Source organism: Pteropus medius, unplaced genomic scaffold (assembly GCF_902729225.1).
Source record: "Pteropus medius unplaced genomic scaffold, Ma_sr-lr_union100, whole genome shotgun sequence".
Taxonomy (NCBI): Eukaryota; Metazoa; Chordata; class Mammalia; order Chiroptera; family Pteropodidae; genus Pteropus; species Pteropus medius.
The window spans coordinates 10,056,509-10,071,702 of NW_024356249.1; the positions used below are offsets into that span (position 1 = coordinate 10,056,509).

The following is a 15,194-nucleotide window of genomic DNA, read 5'->3' on the forward strand; positions in this document are numbered from 1 at the left end:
TCTCTCCGCAGGAGTCTTCCTTTGTTCTGTAGGTTCCCCCACGGGTCTGGCTATATGGCTGATCAACCAGGTTCTGAGTGTTGGCAAATAGCAGGCCTGAATTCCACTTGGTTTAATATTTAGTTAATTCATGTAGTTCTCATGCCTCTTTCCTATATTATTCCCCCCTCAGAGATTTTATTCTCTTATTCTTAAGGGGATGTTGAGAGACGAAGGTCTGTCTTTAACTTCTTTTGTAGCTACAGCTGAGATAGGGCAATAGTCTCTGCCTGTTGGGAATAAAAATTTCTGGAAGTCCATTCTAGGGGCCCTAGAAGTTGAGACCATGGGGTTGTTTCAGTAATAGGAAGCTATTGGAAGCCTTACATGACCACCATCTTTACGTGGAAATTGCTGTTGCCTTTCTGATTACCTCAACAGTAGGAAGTTGCCCTCCTGTCTCAAAAGTATTAGCTAAGTTTTATTTCATCATGGTTTCTGTATTTCAGGCCATCTTGCAAAACAAGTGATTTAGAAAATATCACTTTTAGACACTGATGGTTATCTTTTGAGCCCCATAGCTTATATTTTTCTTAGTATCACTTCAAGCCATTTTCTCTTCCTGATATCTATAAAGGAACCATGAGAAAGTAAATTGTGACAGATCTAGCAATTTGTAGAATTCTTATAAAGGATTAGATACAGAAACTGAAGATAGTTGACCAATTAAAAAGTCACTCTCTATTTCAGGTAAATTGTTCTTTTTTTACCTGTCTCAAGCAAATGATTTTTTTTTCTTGATTTGGGAAATTTGGATTTTCTAGCTCTATACCACATTGTTACAGGGCATAATCTAAAACAGTGTTGTTTTACTGATAGTGTGTTTTTTTTTTTTAAGGAGTTCTTTTCACTCTGTACTCTGACCTAGTTTCCCTTCCTGCAATATGCTATAAATATTTGAAAGTAATAAATATATTGCTTAGGAAAGTACAGCAACCTGACACTTAATGTTACTTTTCAAATCTTACTGAAATATTTGTATTTTGAGAACTTCATTTTCTGTTTGCCAGAGCTCTTCTGTTCTCTGTTAAGTATTAAGTAATTCTGCTTAATTTGAGGAGTTTTTGTGTAGGATTAACTAGCAACCCTAATCTGCTTCTAATTCTTGGCAAGTAATGAATCGTTAGGGGCTCCTATTTGGGTGTGTGCTTGCATTGTTGAGGGCCTGCTCAGTGATTTTGGTTGATTCGGCACTTTTAACTGTTGGTGTAGAAGTGAGTCTTGGAGCAACAATACACCATAAAAGGAAAAAGAGGCAAGTACTTTTAGGATCTGCTGTAAAGTATAATGAAAGACTTAAAGACTTAGAGTATGTTAGTGAAAGGATCGCTGGGCTCTAGCCTACTTCATATTCATCACATTGATATAAAGGCCTGTTCTGCTACTGCTTTGTGAAACGGGAGATTGGAATTAGATGCTTAAATGGAAAATGTTCTCTTGTTGCAGCCTCTTTGAAATGTGCTGTTAGTGGGAGCTGCAGCTTCCTCCTGCTGACTGAGCCCCAGGCTTCGGTTGAGATGGTCCTTTCAGAAATGTGGAGCTTAATCCAAGCCTGGATTTCAGTGGGTAGCACCTGGCATCTGTGGCTAGAAAGTCCTATGAAGTGTAAGTGCTTTATTCTCTCCTTGTAAAGACCCCCTTTTCTTCCTTCTTCCTTTTTTTCTGCATCTTAGCAGAGGGGAGAAAAAGTGAGCACTATACTGTAGTGCCGAGAGTATCAGGATTTGGTTGCATTTTCATTATGATTCAGTGACCAAAACAAAATAACTTGGTTTTGGATGCCAACAGTTTTTAAACCCTTCTGGAATTCAAGCTAAAGTCATAATTCTTGACCCTGTAATATATAGTACTGGCAGTATCGTCCTGGGTAATTTTTCATTGATAGTTTACTTAGTAGCTTGTGTGATATTCAAGTTTGCCAAGTTTCTTTAGCGGTCATTCCGATCTTTTGTTCTTATTGTAAAATAGAAATATTTGAAAAGAGGCACATTTGACCAGTGTGTGAGGCAGCATCAAGACAAATAGATCCCTTGGAATGAGAAGACAGCTCTTCTTTCACTTTGGCCCTACTTGTTACATTCGCACAAGAAGCAATTTGGGATTTTTCTAAGTCCCATTCTTCATAGAATTGTCCAAGGAAATTCATAGAGTAGCCACCTATATTTTCATTTAGTTTAAAAAAAAAAAAAACCTAGATAATAATAGGCATTAGAGGGTGCAAGTTTGTATTTTTGGTTTAGTTGCCCTTTTTTTTTTTTCCCTTTTCAGAAATACTGTTAATTTTAACGGTGACATTGGTTAACGATATCCACTAAGTTTCAGCTATGCATTTTAACAGTAAGGCATGTGTTCACCTCCCATAGTTAGATTTCTTTCCGTCACCACATGGTAATGTTTTCAAGTAAGGTCATTCCAGAAAAGACTCCGATTTGGGGGACATTTTAAGGTCCCCTTCGCTGAAATTTTTCTGAAATTTTTAAATCTTCAGATTTTAGCTAGGAAAATATTGAGCTTCTCATTGCTAAAATAAAATGTATTTAAAACAAAACCAAATCAAGGCTTCATCTGTGTAAAGCAAATTAAGTTCTACAAATGAAGACTCTGAATGAAAATTGTGTCATCTTCTCAGGGACTTTATTTTCTTTATCCGTAGAGAACTGATTTGCTTGTTCTCTGTTGCCCTTTCTCTGAACATGTGAGATTCTATTCTTAAAGCTGACTCCCAGTCCATTAAGTATCTGAACTACCTAGTGAAAGGATGAGCTTCATGTTTGGGAACACACAGACTTAGGAGATATGGTATCTTGTCATTTTGCTTTATATTTATTTAATAATATATACAGTATTTTTTATTTCATTTTTTAAAATATATACTTTAAGTGCCTCTGATAGCCAAAGAATTTGAGCTGCAGAGATAATTAAGGTTCTTTATTTTTGAAGAGTTTACAGTTTATTAGAAAAGATGAACAAAGGCTCAAATAATTAAAACAGTAAGTTGTAAAATTGAGCTGTTAACAAGTCAAGCTACCTAGGTAGTAATGTAAAAGAATTCCTGCGCCCAATATTTTCTCCTGATTTCTAGCTTTCAGGAGTTTGAGTATGATGTGTTTAGTATGTTTGTTTATTTGTTAGTATGGGAGAGTGGGGGACAGGAATGTTCCCTGTTGCCCTGGTCTGCCGTAGTCTTCAGCAGTTCTGAGTGATCCTGTCCTCCTCTCCAGCATTCACTTCTGCCTTGCATCTGTCAGGTCTAAATTTTTTTTCCCCTTTCCTCAGTGATAGACCTCTGGTGACATTGGTATAGTAGCATGGGCTCAAGACTGTTTTACGCCCTATCCTGTAGGGCAAGAGTTCCAACCTGCAGGCCACAGACCAGTACCTGCATGGCCTGTTAGGAACCGGGCCGCACAGCAGGAGGTGAGTGTGGAAGGCGGTGAGTGAGCAAAGTTTCGTCTGTATTTGGAGCCGCTCTCCAGCGCTAGCATCACCGCTTCAGCTCCACCTTGGATCATCAGGTACTGGTCCTGGGTGCCCAAAAGTTGGTGGGGGAACCAGTGTGTAGAGAAACAGGTTTTTTCTTGTACCTTTACTACAACAGCAGTGGGTCTTAACGTGCGCCTTGGAGATAACATGATTTGCTGCCCCTCCCACACAGTTTTGTTCAGTACAAGAAAGGGTACAGTCAGCTTTTTTGTGTCTTTTCTGCAGCCCAGAGTGATCCTCTCCAGGACTGAACCACCACCAAAAGAGGTTTTCTCTGAACTCCGGTCCCACCTCCATTTTCCCCCGAGTATCTGGTTGAGGTCTGTGGAGAAGAACCTGGTTGTAAAGTGGTTTTGAAGTCCTCTTGTGTCTGAGTCCCAGGGGTTTTATATGCTCATGCTAGTCCACGATCAGCCTTTATAAAGTTGTTACCATTTTAGCTGAATTTTTATTACCTAGTTGTCTGGTGTCCTGCATCTTTTCCTCCTTTGTTCTGCCACAGATGAGATTTCAGTCCACTTGGTTGCCCTGGGACCTCCACTTTCTGATGCATTTAAGAAAAGTTATTTTGTAGCTTATTTAGTCTATTGTTAACTTGAAAGCAACATAATATATTTGCTTTTGTTAACTTGAAAGCAGTGTTCTTTCCAACTTTCTACATCTTAGGTGGATATACAACTCTTCTCACGTAGTTTCCTTCATATATTTTAAACCTCAGAAGATACTGTTTTATACAGTTCAGCGTTCATAAGAGATTTACTTACCTACTTAGCCTTTCTATGATTTTATTCCTTCCCGATTATGTTTCCGTCCAGAATTATTTTCTTTTCTCATAAAGAACATCCTTCTTTGTGGGTCTATTGTTAGTGAACTTTTTCCTCTTTTCTTTTTTTTCTTTTTGGTCTTAAAATGTCTTAGTTTTGTTGCATTTAGGAAGAATTTTTTGCTGGGTTAAAATAACCGATTGGCAGTTATTTTCTTTCAGTACTTTGAAGATGCTTGGTTCCCATTTTTTTTGTTGACAAGTCAGCTATCAGTCTAATTGTTGTTCCTTTAAAGATATTACATCTCTTTTTCCACTGGCTTTTAAAATTTTCCTCTTTGTCTTTTTTTTTTGGCTGTTCTTTTTTATTATTATTATTTATTTTAATTAGTTTCAGGTATACACTACATTGGGTAGACATCTATATAGTTCATAAAACGATCCCCCCAATTGCTCCCTCCTTCCCCTGACCCTCCACGTAGCCAACATATTAATGCTAACTGCATTCCCTCTGCCGTGCTCCCCATTCCTGTGACCGTCCATCAGCTACTAATTTGTACTTCTTTAGCCCTTCACCCTATTTTCCCATTCCCCCAAACCCCCCTCCCCTCTTCCTTCACCAAATTGTCCACTATATTTGTGAGTCTGTTTTTGATTAGTTTGTTCTTTTTGTTCCTTAGATTCTACATATAAGTGAAATCATAATAGTGTTTATATATCTCTCTCTACTTAAATACCTCTAGGTCCATCAGAGCAATATCTTTTTCCATCTTCTTCCTTTTAGTCTGTGTGTCTTTTACACGGAAGTGAGTCTTTTGTATGTTTTCTTCTTAAAGAAGTCCCCCCAACATTTCCTGTAATACTGGCTTGGTGGTGATAAAGTATCCTTTTTTTTTTTTTTTTTGGCAAGACAACCCTTGGTTGACCTCACAGATTGCAAGGACCTTGTCAGCTTACAATCCCTTATTTTTTATTTTTTACGCCTACAGCACCTGGTCTTCCTAGGTGGTCTCCCATCCAAGTACTAACCAGGTCCAACCCTGCTTAGCTTCCGAGATCAGACAGGATCAGGCTTGTACAGGGTGGCATGGCCGTAGACTGGATAAAGTATCCTTGGTTGTAGATCCTGGGTTTTCATCTGTCAAATATTTTGTGCCAAGCTCTTCTGTCCTGCATAGTTTCTTTTGAGAAATCAGCTGCCCATCTTATGGGTGTTCCCTTATAAGTAATTATCAGTTTTTCTCTTGCTGCTTTTAATGTTCTTTGTATTTAAACTTTGGCATTTTAATTATGATGGGTCTTGGTGTGGGCCTCTTTGGATCCCTGATTTGGGGAATTCTCTGAGCTTCCTGGGGTTGTATGTCCATTTCCTTCACCAGGTTAGGGAAGTTTCCCATCATTATTTCTTCAAACAGCTGTTCAACATCTCGATTTCCTTCCGTTACGCTGATCAGACGGATATTTGGACCCTTAATAGTGTCCCATGTTCTCCTTAAATTATTTTTATAGTCTTGGCATCTTATCTCTTGCTGTTCTGATTGCCTGTCCTTGGTTTTCCCGTCCTCTAGATAGGGCATTTGATCCTTTTCTTTATTCACTTTGTTTATTCCTTTGTTTATTTAATATACTTCTCATCTCAGATAATGTGTTCTTCATTTCAGACTGGTTCCTTTTTATAATTTCCATTTCCATTTTTATGTTTTTTATCTTTGTTGAAGCGCTCACTGAATTTATCTACACTTCCCAAAAGTTCATTGGGCATCTTTATAACCAGTGTTTTGAACTCTGCATCTGTTAGATTACTTGACTCCATTATATCTGGATCTCTGTTCTGTTCTGTCATATGGTTTCTGCTTCTTTGTCTTCCTATTTTGGCTGCCTTTCCGTGTCTGTTTCTATATACTAAGCAAAGCTCCTAAGTCTCCCGGTCTTATTAGTGTGAATTTGTGAAGTAGGTGTCCAGTGGCACAGTCCTGAGAGGGGTTCAGCTGCAGGCCAAATTTAGCCCAAGCCTCTACCCCTCTGGGGCCACCTGTTAAGATTCAGCCAGCAATCCACAGATGCTGTGCTTATAGTTGCCTCAAAAGGCCACACCAGAAACTGAAGCCAGCTGCCTCCAGTGTGAGGCACTGCTCAGCTAGGAGCACCTGACTTACTGAGGATACACCTGTATGTGGCTTGGGTGGGGCCGCGAGTTGGGGGAGGTGGGGTTTCAGTGAATCCTCTGGGCGGAGTGACCTCTGTCATCCAGTTTGATGACATCATGGCTATGGCGGTGCTGTGTCTGGTGCACTGGTATGTGGGAGGGCTCAACAGGGAACAATGTACACTGCTGCCACTTCTGTACAGAGTGAGTCTCGCTTCGGCCCTTACTCGGACAATGTCTCCCTGTAAGTCCCTGGTGCCCATGTGTGCAGCCAAATTGGCACTGATGCTCAGAGTGAGCAGGTCCGTCACCTTGAAAATCCATTCACGGACATGGCTCCTTTAAAAGGTGTCTGCCGCAGCAGCAGCCTCCATCCCACTCAGCCCCGGGTCTTCATCCGGTCTCACCCTCCACCGCTGTAGGGTGACTTCCTGTATTTCTCCCTAGTTGTATGGTTTGTTCATCTAGATCCTAGGCAACTTCTCCCCGCTGCTGCCCCTTGTTTCCGTCACAACCCCAATCCAGTCGCCAGAGGGATGAACAGAGCTCCCACCATCCACGCCATTTTTTTTCCCCGTTCGCTTGCTTGCTCTCTCTCTCTTTTTTTTTTTTAATAGTGTTGTTATGATGTTCCTAGGTCTGGTTTTTCTGTCCAAAGGGTTTCTAGAGCTTCTTAAATTTGTAGCTTGCTGTCTTTTATACGTTCGTAAATTTCTCAGCCATTGTTTTTTAGTGCTTCTGCCCCATTTTTTTCTGTTTCTTTTGGTATTTCAGTTATATGTATGTTAGACTTTTTCACTATGGATTCTTCCCATCTTTACCGTCTGTCCTTGTTTGAATTTGTGCTTTGGTGTTGTTATTTTGTTGGCCTCTTTTCTGTTCTGGTAATCCTTTCTTCAGTTGTCTTATTTTCTGTTTAACTCTTCCATTAGGTTCTTAATTTAAGCTACTGTATTTTTCAGTTCTAAATTTTCATTCGATTCTTTTTTATAGGTTCTATTTCTTCACGGAAAGTCTCCAAAATGTCTACTAATTCATTAAGTATATTAATCCATTAATTTTTCCCAGCTGTTCACTTTGAAAAATTCATAATTTGAAAGAATTATACGGTGAACACTGATATACTCTTAGTTTGACAGTGTCGCATTTGCTTTTTTTTTTTTTTTGTCTCTGTCCCTGTTTGTCCTCTGAGTGTATATTTTTTTAACCTTTTGGAATTAAATTGCAGACCTCATAATGCTGCACCTCTAAAACATTTTGACATATATCTTATAATAACAAGGACATTTTTCTAAACTAAAACCATTGTCACTCTCAAGAAATTTAACATTGACATAGTAGTATTATCTAATACACAGTCTATATTTCAAGTTTTCCAATTGTTGCAGTTATAGATTTCTGGCTTTAAAAAAAATTTATTTTCCCTAATCCTGGATCAAGTAAAAGATAATGCATTTCTTGTAGTTGTTATGTCTCTTCAGTCTGGAGTGGTTTTTCTTTTATGATAGTGATGTTAAACAAATCCAGGCCTATTTGTCTTTGTATTTAATATGCCCCACTGTTTAGATTTGTCTGGTTGTTTTCCTATGATTGCATTCAGGTTAAAGTTTTTGGAAGAATACTATATGGCTGATTTGTCATTTTCAGTGAATCACATCAGGAGTCATACAAAATGTTTGTCCTATTTATTGGCGATGTTACATTTATCACTTCAGTTAAGACATCCCAGTTATTTTAGTTCTCATTTAATAATTCTGTTACCTAGATAAGTTATTTTCTGTTATCTCCCCCTTCCCTTTTTTATTATCATTTAGTCTTGCTTTTGTTTGATACTGGATATACTGTTTGTGAAAAGTTGAAGAGATTTTTTTTTTTCCCGAGGTGATTTCTTTTGCTTCAAGCATATCTTTATTATAGGATGAGATCCCTTTAATCTAAAAAGGGGTTGAACAGATTCTAAAATGTGTTTATCTTTCTTGTGGTAAAATATACGTAACCTAAAATTTACCATTCTAAAGTGCATAATTCAGTGACAAGTACATACACATTGCTATACCACTATATCACCACAGGCCATCTCCAGAACTTTTTCATCTTCTCCAACTGAAACTCTGTACCCATTAAACAATAACTCTCCCCATTATCCCCTCCCCTGAACTTCTGGCAACCAAAATTCTTAACTTCGTTTCTATGAATTTGACTATTCTAGGTAACTCATTTAAATGTAATCATAAATACTTGTCCTTTTGTGTCTGACATTTCACTTAGCATAATGTCTTCAAGGTTTATCCATGTTGTAACATGTCATGGTATGAATAATTATCTTGTATCTATACACCATGTTTTGTTCATCTATCAATGAACATCTGAGTTGTTTTCAACTTTTGAGTATTGTGAATAATGCTGCAATGAATATGGGTATGCAAATATCTTTTCAAGATCCTGTTTTCAATTATTTTGGTTGTATACCCAGAAGTGGAGTTGCTGGATCATTTGGTAGTTCTGTTTATAATATTTCAAGGAACCTCCATACTGTTTTACATAGTGGCTGCACTGTTTTACATTCCCACCAACAGTGCACAAGTGTTCCGATATCTCATCATATCTCCTCACTAATACATGTTGGTTTGTTTTTTTGATAGTAGCCATCATAACAGGTGTGAAGTGATACCTAATTGTGGTTTTGATTTGCATTTTCCTGATAGTGATATGTTAAGCATCTTTTCATACGCTTATTGGTCATTTTTATATCATCTGTAGAGAAATGTCTTTTCAAGTCTTTTACATAATTTGGGTTTTGTTGAGTTGTAGGAGTTTTTTAATATATTCCCGATATTAAACCCTTATCAGAGAGTTTTCAAATATTTTCTTGCATTGTGTAGGTTGCTTTTTCACAACATTGATTGTTTCCTTCGCTGGGCAGACGTTTTAAAGTTTGATGTAGTCTCATTTGTCTATCATTGCTTTTATTTCCTGTGCTTTTGGTGTCATATCTATTCAATCATATTTAATGTTGTGAACCCCTCTCCCTCTCTTATGTTTTCTTCTGGGAGTTAGTTTCAGTTCTTACATTTAGGTCTTTAATCCATTTTGAGTTAATTTTTGTTATTTGATCAAACCTCTTTCTTTTGCACATGGCTATGCAGTTTTCCCAACACTATTTGATAAAGAGACTTTTCCTTTCCTCATTGTGTAGTTTTGGCACCCTTGTCAAAGATATTTGACTGTATTTGAGAGACTCTGTCATTCATCTGTGTATCTCTCATTATGCCTGAACCATACTATTTTGATTACTGTGGTTTTATAATACATTTTTTCTTTTTTCTTTTTTCTTTTTTTTGAGTCTAGATAAGTTTTTTGTCATTCAAATATATCATTCAAAAAGGAATACAGAAATCGGGTCAGAGTTTATGAAAAAATTTAAAAATGCAGGTTTGAATACGTTGCTCTGTTTACTGGGAGCAGGCTCTCCCTGACATCACGCATAGCAGCTGCTTCTTTGCAGACACAGCCCTAGGCACACCGGCCACAGCCCACGGGCAGCAAGAGCAGCAGCTCTTCTTGCAGGAGGTGCATCTGCAGTCTTTGCATTTGCAGGAGCCAGCGCAGGTGCAGGAGCCACCAGTGGGGCAGGAGCAGTTGGGATCCATTTCGAGGAGAGGTGAGGCAGGAGGCCCAAAGCGAGAGGTGAAGAGGAACTTGTGCTAGTGCAGTGCATGGTTGTAATAAATTTAGAAATTGGGAATGTGAGACCTCCAACTTTGTGACCTCCAGCTTTGTTCTTTTTTCAACATTGTTTTGGCTATTTAGGGTTCCTTGAAATTCCATGCGGATTTTCTGATGGATTTTTCTGTTTCTGCAAAAAACATTGGGATTTTGATAGGGATTGCATTGAATCTGTAGATCACTTTGGGTAGTGTTGACAGTCCTTGAACACAGGATGTCTTTCCATTTTTTGGTGTCTTTAATTCCTTTCAGCATTGTCTTGTAGTTTTTGGTATAGTATAGTCTTTTTGCCTTCTCACTTTATTCTTATTTTGTTCTTTTTGATGCTATTATAAATGTAATTGTTTTCTTAATTTCCTTTTAAAATTCTTCATTGTTAGTATATAAAAACAAGCGATTTTGGGGTGTTGATTTTGTATTTTGCAGCTTTACTGAATTCATTTATTTAGTTTTAACAGGTTTGGGGAGGCATCTTTAGGGTTTTCTACATATAAGATTGTATCATATGTGAACAGACATCATTTTACCTCTTCCTGTCCAGTTTTGATGTCTTTTATTTCTTTTTCTTGCCTAATTGGTCTGGCTAGAACTCCCAGTACTATGTTGAATAGTAGTGGCAAAATTAGGTATCCTTGTCTTATTCCTGATCTTAGAGTTTTGAAAAGCTGTCAGTCTTTGACCATTGAGTATGATGTTTATTGTGAGTTTTCATACAGTTATGTGCCGCTTAACGGTGAGGACATGTTCTGAGAAATGTGTCGTTAGGTGATTTTGTTGTTATGCAAACGTCATAGAATGTACTTATACAAATCTAGATGGTATAGCCTACTGCACATGTAGGCTGTGTGGTATAGCCACACACTTGCTCCTAGGCTCCAAACCTGTGTAGCATGTTACTATATGAAATACTATAAGTAGTTGTAACATATGGTAAGTATTTGTGTATCTAAATATATCTAAACATGGAAAAGGTCACTATGTTGTACACCTGAAATTAATATAACATTGTATGCCAGTTATACTTTAATACAAAATAAATAAAAATAAACATAGAATAGGTTCAGTAAAAATATAGCATAAAAGACAAAAAAGAGGTATACCTGTATAGGGCATTTACCATGAATGGAGCTTGCAGGACTGGAAGTTGCCGTGGTTGAGTAAGTGGTGAGTGAACATAAAGGCATAGGACATTACTGTACACTACTATAGACTTTATAAGCGCTACATATGTCTTGAAGTACAGTAAGTTTGTTTGTACCAGCATGACCACAAACATGTGAGTAATGCATTGTGTTACGATGATGTTACGATTACCTGAAAGGAATTTTTCAGTTTTATTATAATCTTACGGGACCACTGTGTATATGCCATCCATCGTTGAAATGTTATATGGTCTTTATTATGTTGGGATAGTTTCCTTCTTTTCCTAGTTTGCTGAGTGTCTTTTTCATGAAAAGGTATTAAATTTTGTCAAATGCCTTTTCTATATCAATTAAGATGTTTATGGGTTTTTTTCTTCATTCTGTTAATGTGATGTTACATTGTTTAATTTTCACATGTTGAACTACCCTTATATTCCATGAATAAATCTCATTTGGTCAGTGTATAATACATTAATATACTACTGAATTTGGTTTGCTAGTATTTTGTTGAGTTGTTGTTTTTGCATCAGTATTCATAAGGGACGTTGGTCTGTAGTTTTCTTGTGGTGTCTTTGACTTTGGTATTAGAGTAATGCTGGCCTCATAGAATGAATTAGGAAGTGTTTTCTTCCAATTTTTGGGGGGGGCGGGGAAGAGTTTGAGAAAGATTGGTCTTAAGTCTTTAAATGTTTGGTAGAAATCACCAGTAAAGCTCTCTGGTCCTGGGCTTTTTCTTTGTTGGGAGGTTTTTGATTACTGATTCAGTCTCTTTAATAGTAATAATAAAATAGTCTATTCAGATTTTCCGTTTCTTCTTGATTCAGTTTTGGTATGTTGTCTATTTCTAGGAATTTGTCCATTTCATCTATATTATCCAATTTGTTGGTGTACAGTTATTCATAGTATTTCTTATAATCCTTTTTATTTCTGTAAAATTTGGTAGTGATGTTTCCACATTTCCTTTCTCTTTTTTTCTTAGTTAATCTAGCTATAAATTTGTCAATTTTGTTGATCTTTTTGAAGAATCAAATCTTGGTTTTTCTATTCTGTTTTATATTTCTTTTCTCTAATGTTTATCATTTCCTTTCTTATGCTAGCTTTGGATTTAGTTTGTTCTTTTTCTAGATCTTTAAGGTATAAAGTTAGGTTGTTGATTTGAGATATTTTTTCTTTCTTTTTTTTTTTTAATTTAAGTGTATATAGCTATAAATTTCAGAACTGTTTTTGATGTATCACTTAGTAAGTTTTGGTATATTGTTTCCATTTTCATTTGTCTAACGATATTCTAATTCCCCTTTTGTAACCCATTGGTTGTTTAAGAATGTGTTTGGGAATTTTCCAGTTTTCCTTCTGCTATTAGTTTCTGATTTTATTTCATCGTGATTGGAAAAGATACTTTCTATGATACCAGTCTTTTTACATTTATTAAGACTTATTTTGTGGCATAACATCTGGTCTCTCTTGGAGACCTTTCAGTCTTTTCGAGGTGTATTTCCTGTTGCCTTCACTGGGTCCCATCTGAAAGTCTGGAATATTTACTCTTCCTTAGTGAGCTCTGAATTCCAGTTTTCATCTCCCCAGTCTTACGAGACTGCCCAAAGTTCTGCAGGTTCTCAGCCTCGTGTCTTCCACTTTTAAATAGGCAAATGCCTTGAGAGGAGAAGTGGAGCCACATATTGGGCTGAACTCTTCCATTCTCTGTCCCTGGAATCTGTGGCCTCATGTTCTAGCTGTCTTGGTAGTTTTGATGTCGTCAGACAAGTTCATTTTGGTATTTAATTCATCTTTTGTACTCGTGTTTGGCTGGGAAATTAGTATAATGCCAGCTAGTGTGTTATAATCAAAGTTAAAACACCCGGTAAATGCCATGAGAGCTTCAGGTTGTTTAGGGAGCATATAGGGCATAAAACTAACTCTTGTATGTTAAAAAGCTTCACTACACTTTCTAAAAATGTGTAATTTAAATTTTTACAAAAAAGATCTTATGAGATCAGTATCTTTGTTTTTTAATTGTATGTCTTAGAGATGTCTCCATATTAGAAATACAAATCCGTCTTTATTTTTAAAGGCAGTTCCGAAGGACTGGATCCAGCTGTATTTCTTGCAAATTGCCAGCTGGATCCAGAGGCTTGATGAGACAGCTTTGAACTTCTTGTCATTGTGGTGTCCTCTTTCATCAGGATACACATACTATCTGATTGTCTTTCTCATGGTCTGCTCTGAAACAAATTACCTCACAATGTAGTGACTTAAAACAAAAAGTATTTCACTGTATCTCATAACTTTGTAGGTAATAAATTCGAACAGGGCTCCATGCCAGTATGTAGGTTCTGAGATGGCTTCATTTACATGCTTGACACTCTGGTAGGAATGGCTGGAAGGCTGAACTTAGCTGAGTTCCTTTCCATGACTTTCCAGAGACTTCCTGGTCTCTTTATGTTGTCTCTCCAGCAGAGTAGTCTGAGTTCTTATATGGTAAATGTCAAAGTATTTGTGGACATAAAGTAAAACCACCACAGTAACTAATAAGTATACTTTGATATATTTCTCTTTAAAGTTTTAACTTTATCATTTATACATTAATCTTGCCTGTAACAATTATTACAGTAATGTTCTAACGTTGATTTTCTATATCTCCTATTCCTTCTATATTCATTAACTAGTATTCTTCCTTAAAAAAGATGTCTTTTATCCTACATGTAACTTCTTGCATGTTATTTATTCAGTTGTTATTCACATCAGTATGGATTTATGAGTATTTGTTTATTTTTGAGTAATATTCCAGTGCTATCATAATTAATTTTGTTATTCCCTGTTTTCTGGCTTTGGTCATTGGAAGCTCTTTCAGGTTGGCTCCTGTGTCTTTTGGACTTTAGGCTAGTTTTTAAAATCTTTTTCTGGGTTACTTTTATGGTAGGGATATGATTCTATTCATTATCTCCAGCCTGCCCCCTCCATGCTGTATATGGCGTTTGACCTCAGTTGCTTATTTTTTGTGAAATTAAATTAGTTTTCCTGAACTTTTAGGAGATGTGATTAAGGATAGTATTTCCAACTTTGAAGAGCTTCCTTTTCTGTTATTTTCAGATATTTACAAATATGGTGGTTTTATTTCTAAGATTTCTAGCTTTGTTACCATCTCCTTTTCTTCCTTTGTCTATTGTATTTGTTCTATATAATTTCCATTCTGTTCACAGCACTTCCTCCTTAGTTTGGAGCCCTGTCCTGGCTCTTCTGTTTCAAGAGTTTATAGAGGCTAGACCTAGTTCCACCTCCTTAAACCTTAGGTTAATTAGGCTTCTTCCACTCAACTCTTTTACTCACCAAAACCTGTTCCATTTTGAAATATTATCCTCTAATTAGCTCCCTTTGCCTTTTAGTGAATACCTGTTGGCTCTTTTGGAGTTCCTCTTCTCTTATATCCATTAGCTACCCTGTTGTTTCCCTCTGCTTCTGCTTTTACTGAAGCTGAAACTATATAGATCTTATAGATTTCACTGGTTTGTCCCCAACCACGTATATTTTGGGGTTCTTGGAGATAACTAGATAACATCTAGTTTTGTTTTAAATGTCCATTGTGCTTTGGTTTTGCTCTTTAATAGCTCTGTTTTTATGAGCATTTATGGAGATTCCAAAATTTTATAGAATATTTCTATTATTTTTTAAAATATCAGTTTGAGTCAAATATATTTTGATGGCATATTAAATCATAGATATGATTGGGTTACTGGCTAAATAATTAATGGCTAAAAACTATGTGGCTGGCAGATTTTTTTTTAAACATGCTGGGGTACAAAGTCTAAAAAAAGTAATAAAACACATTTTATCTAGAAAAAAGTTAGTGTTTCCTGCTTATTTTCCACCAACTTATTGATTTAAAGTTAAACTTTATGTC

At 36.7% G+C, this 15,194-nt stretch overlaps 2 protein-coding genes and 1 non-coding gene across 5 annotated transcripts in view; 1 reads left to right on the forward strand and 2 right to left on the reverse strand.

The window, feature by feature from the left end:
- TNPO3 (transportin 3) overlaps nucleotides 1–15,194 on the forward strand; it is a 70,680-nt gene that overhangs the window by 10,302 nt on the left and 45,184 nt on the right. The window contains exon 1 of one of the 3 annotated variants that reach the window (XM_039860941.1): nucleotides 1,491–1,644. The exons of the other annotated variants lie outside the window; for them this stretch is intronic. The gene's annotated coding sequence lies outside the window, so the exon portion shown is untranslated. Of the gene's footprint in view, nucleotides 1–1,490; nucleotides 1,645–15,194 lie in introns of those variants that run through there. 3 annotated transcript variants of the gene reach the window in all.
- LOC120601215 (metallothionein-1A-like) lies at nucleotides 3,372–10,125 on the reverse strand. The gene is made up of 2 exons (XM_039860976.1): nucleotides 9,955–10,125; nucleotides 3,372–3,376 (listed from the first exon to the last, which is right to left on the reverse strand). The coding sequence occupies exons 1-2, from the start codon at nucleotides 10,079–10,081 to the stop codon at nucleotides 3,372–3,374; spliced, it is 132 nt and encodes a 43-aa protein (XP_039716910.1). The 5' UTR covers nucleotides 10,082–10,125.
- LOC120601344 (5S ribosomal RNA) lies at nucleotides 5,266–5,384 on the reverse strand. The gene has a single exon (XR_005652422.1). It is a non-coding gene; the product is annotated as a 5S ribosomal RNA (ribosomal RNA).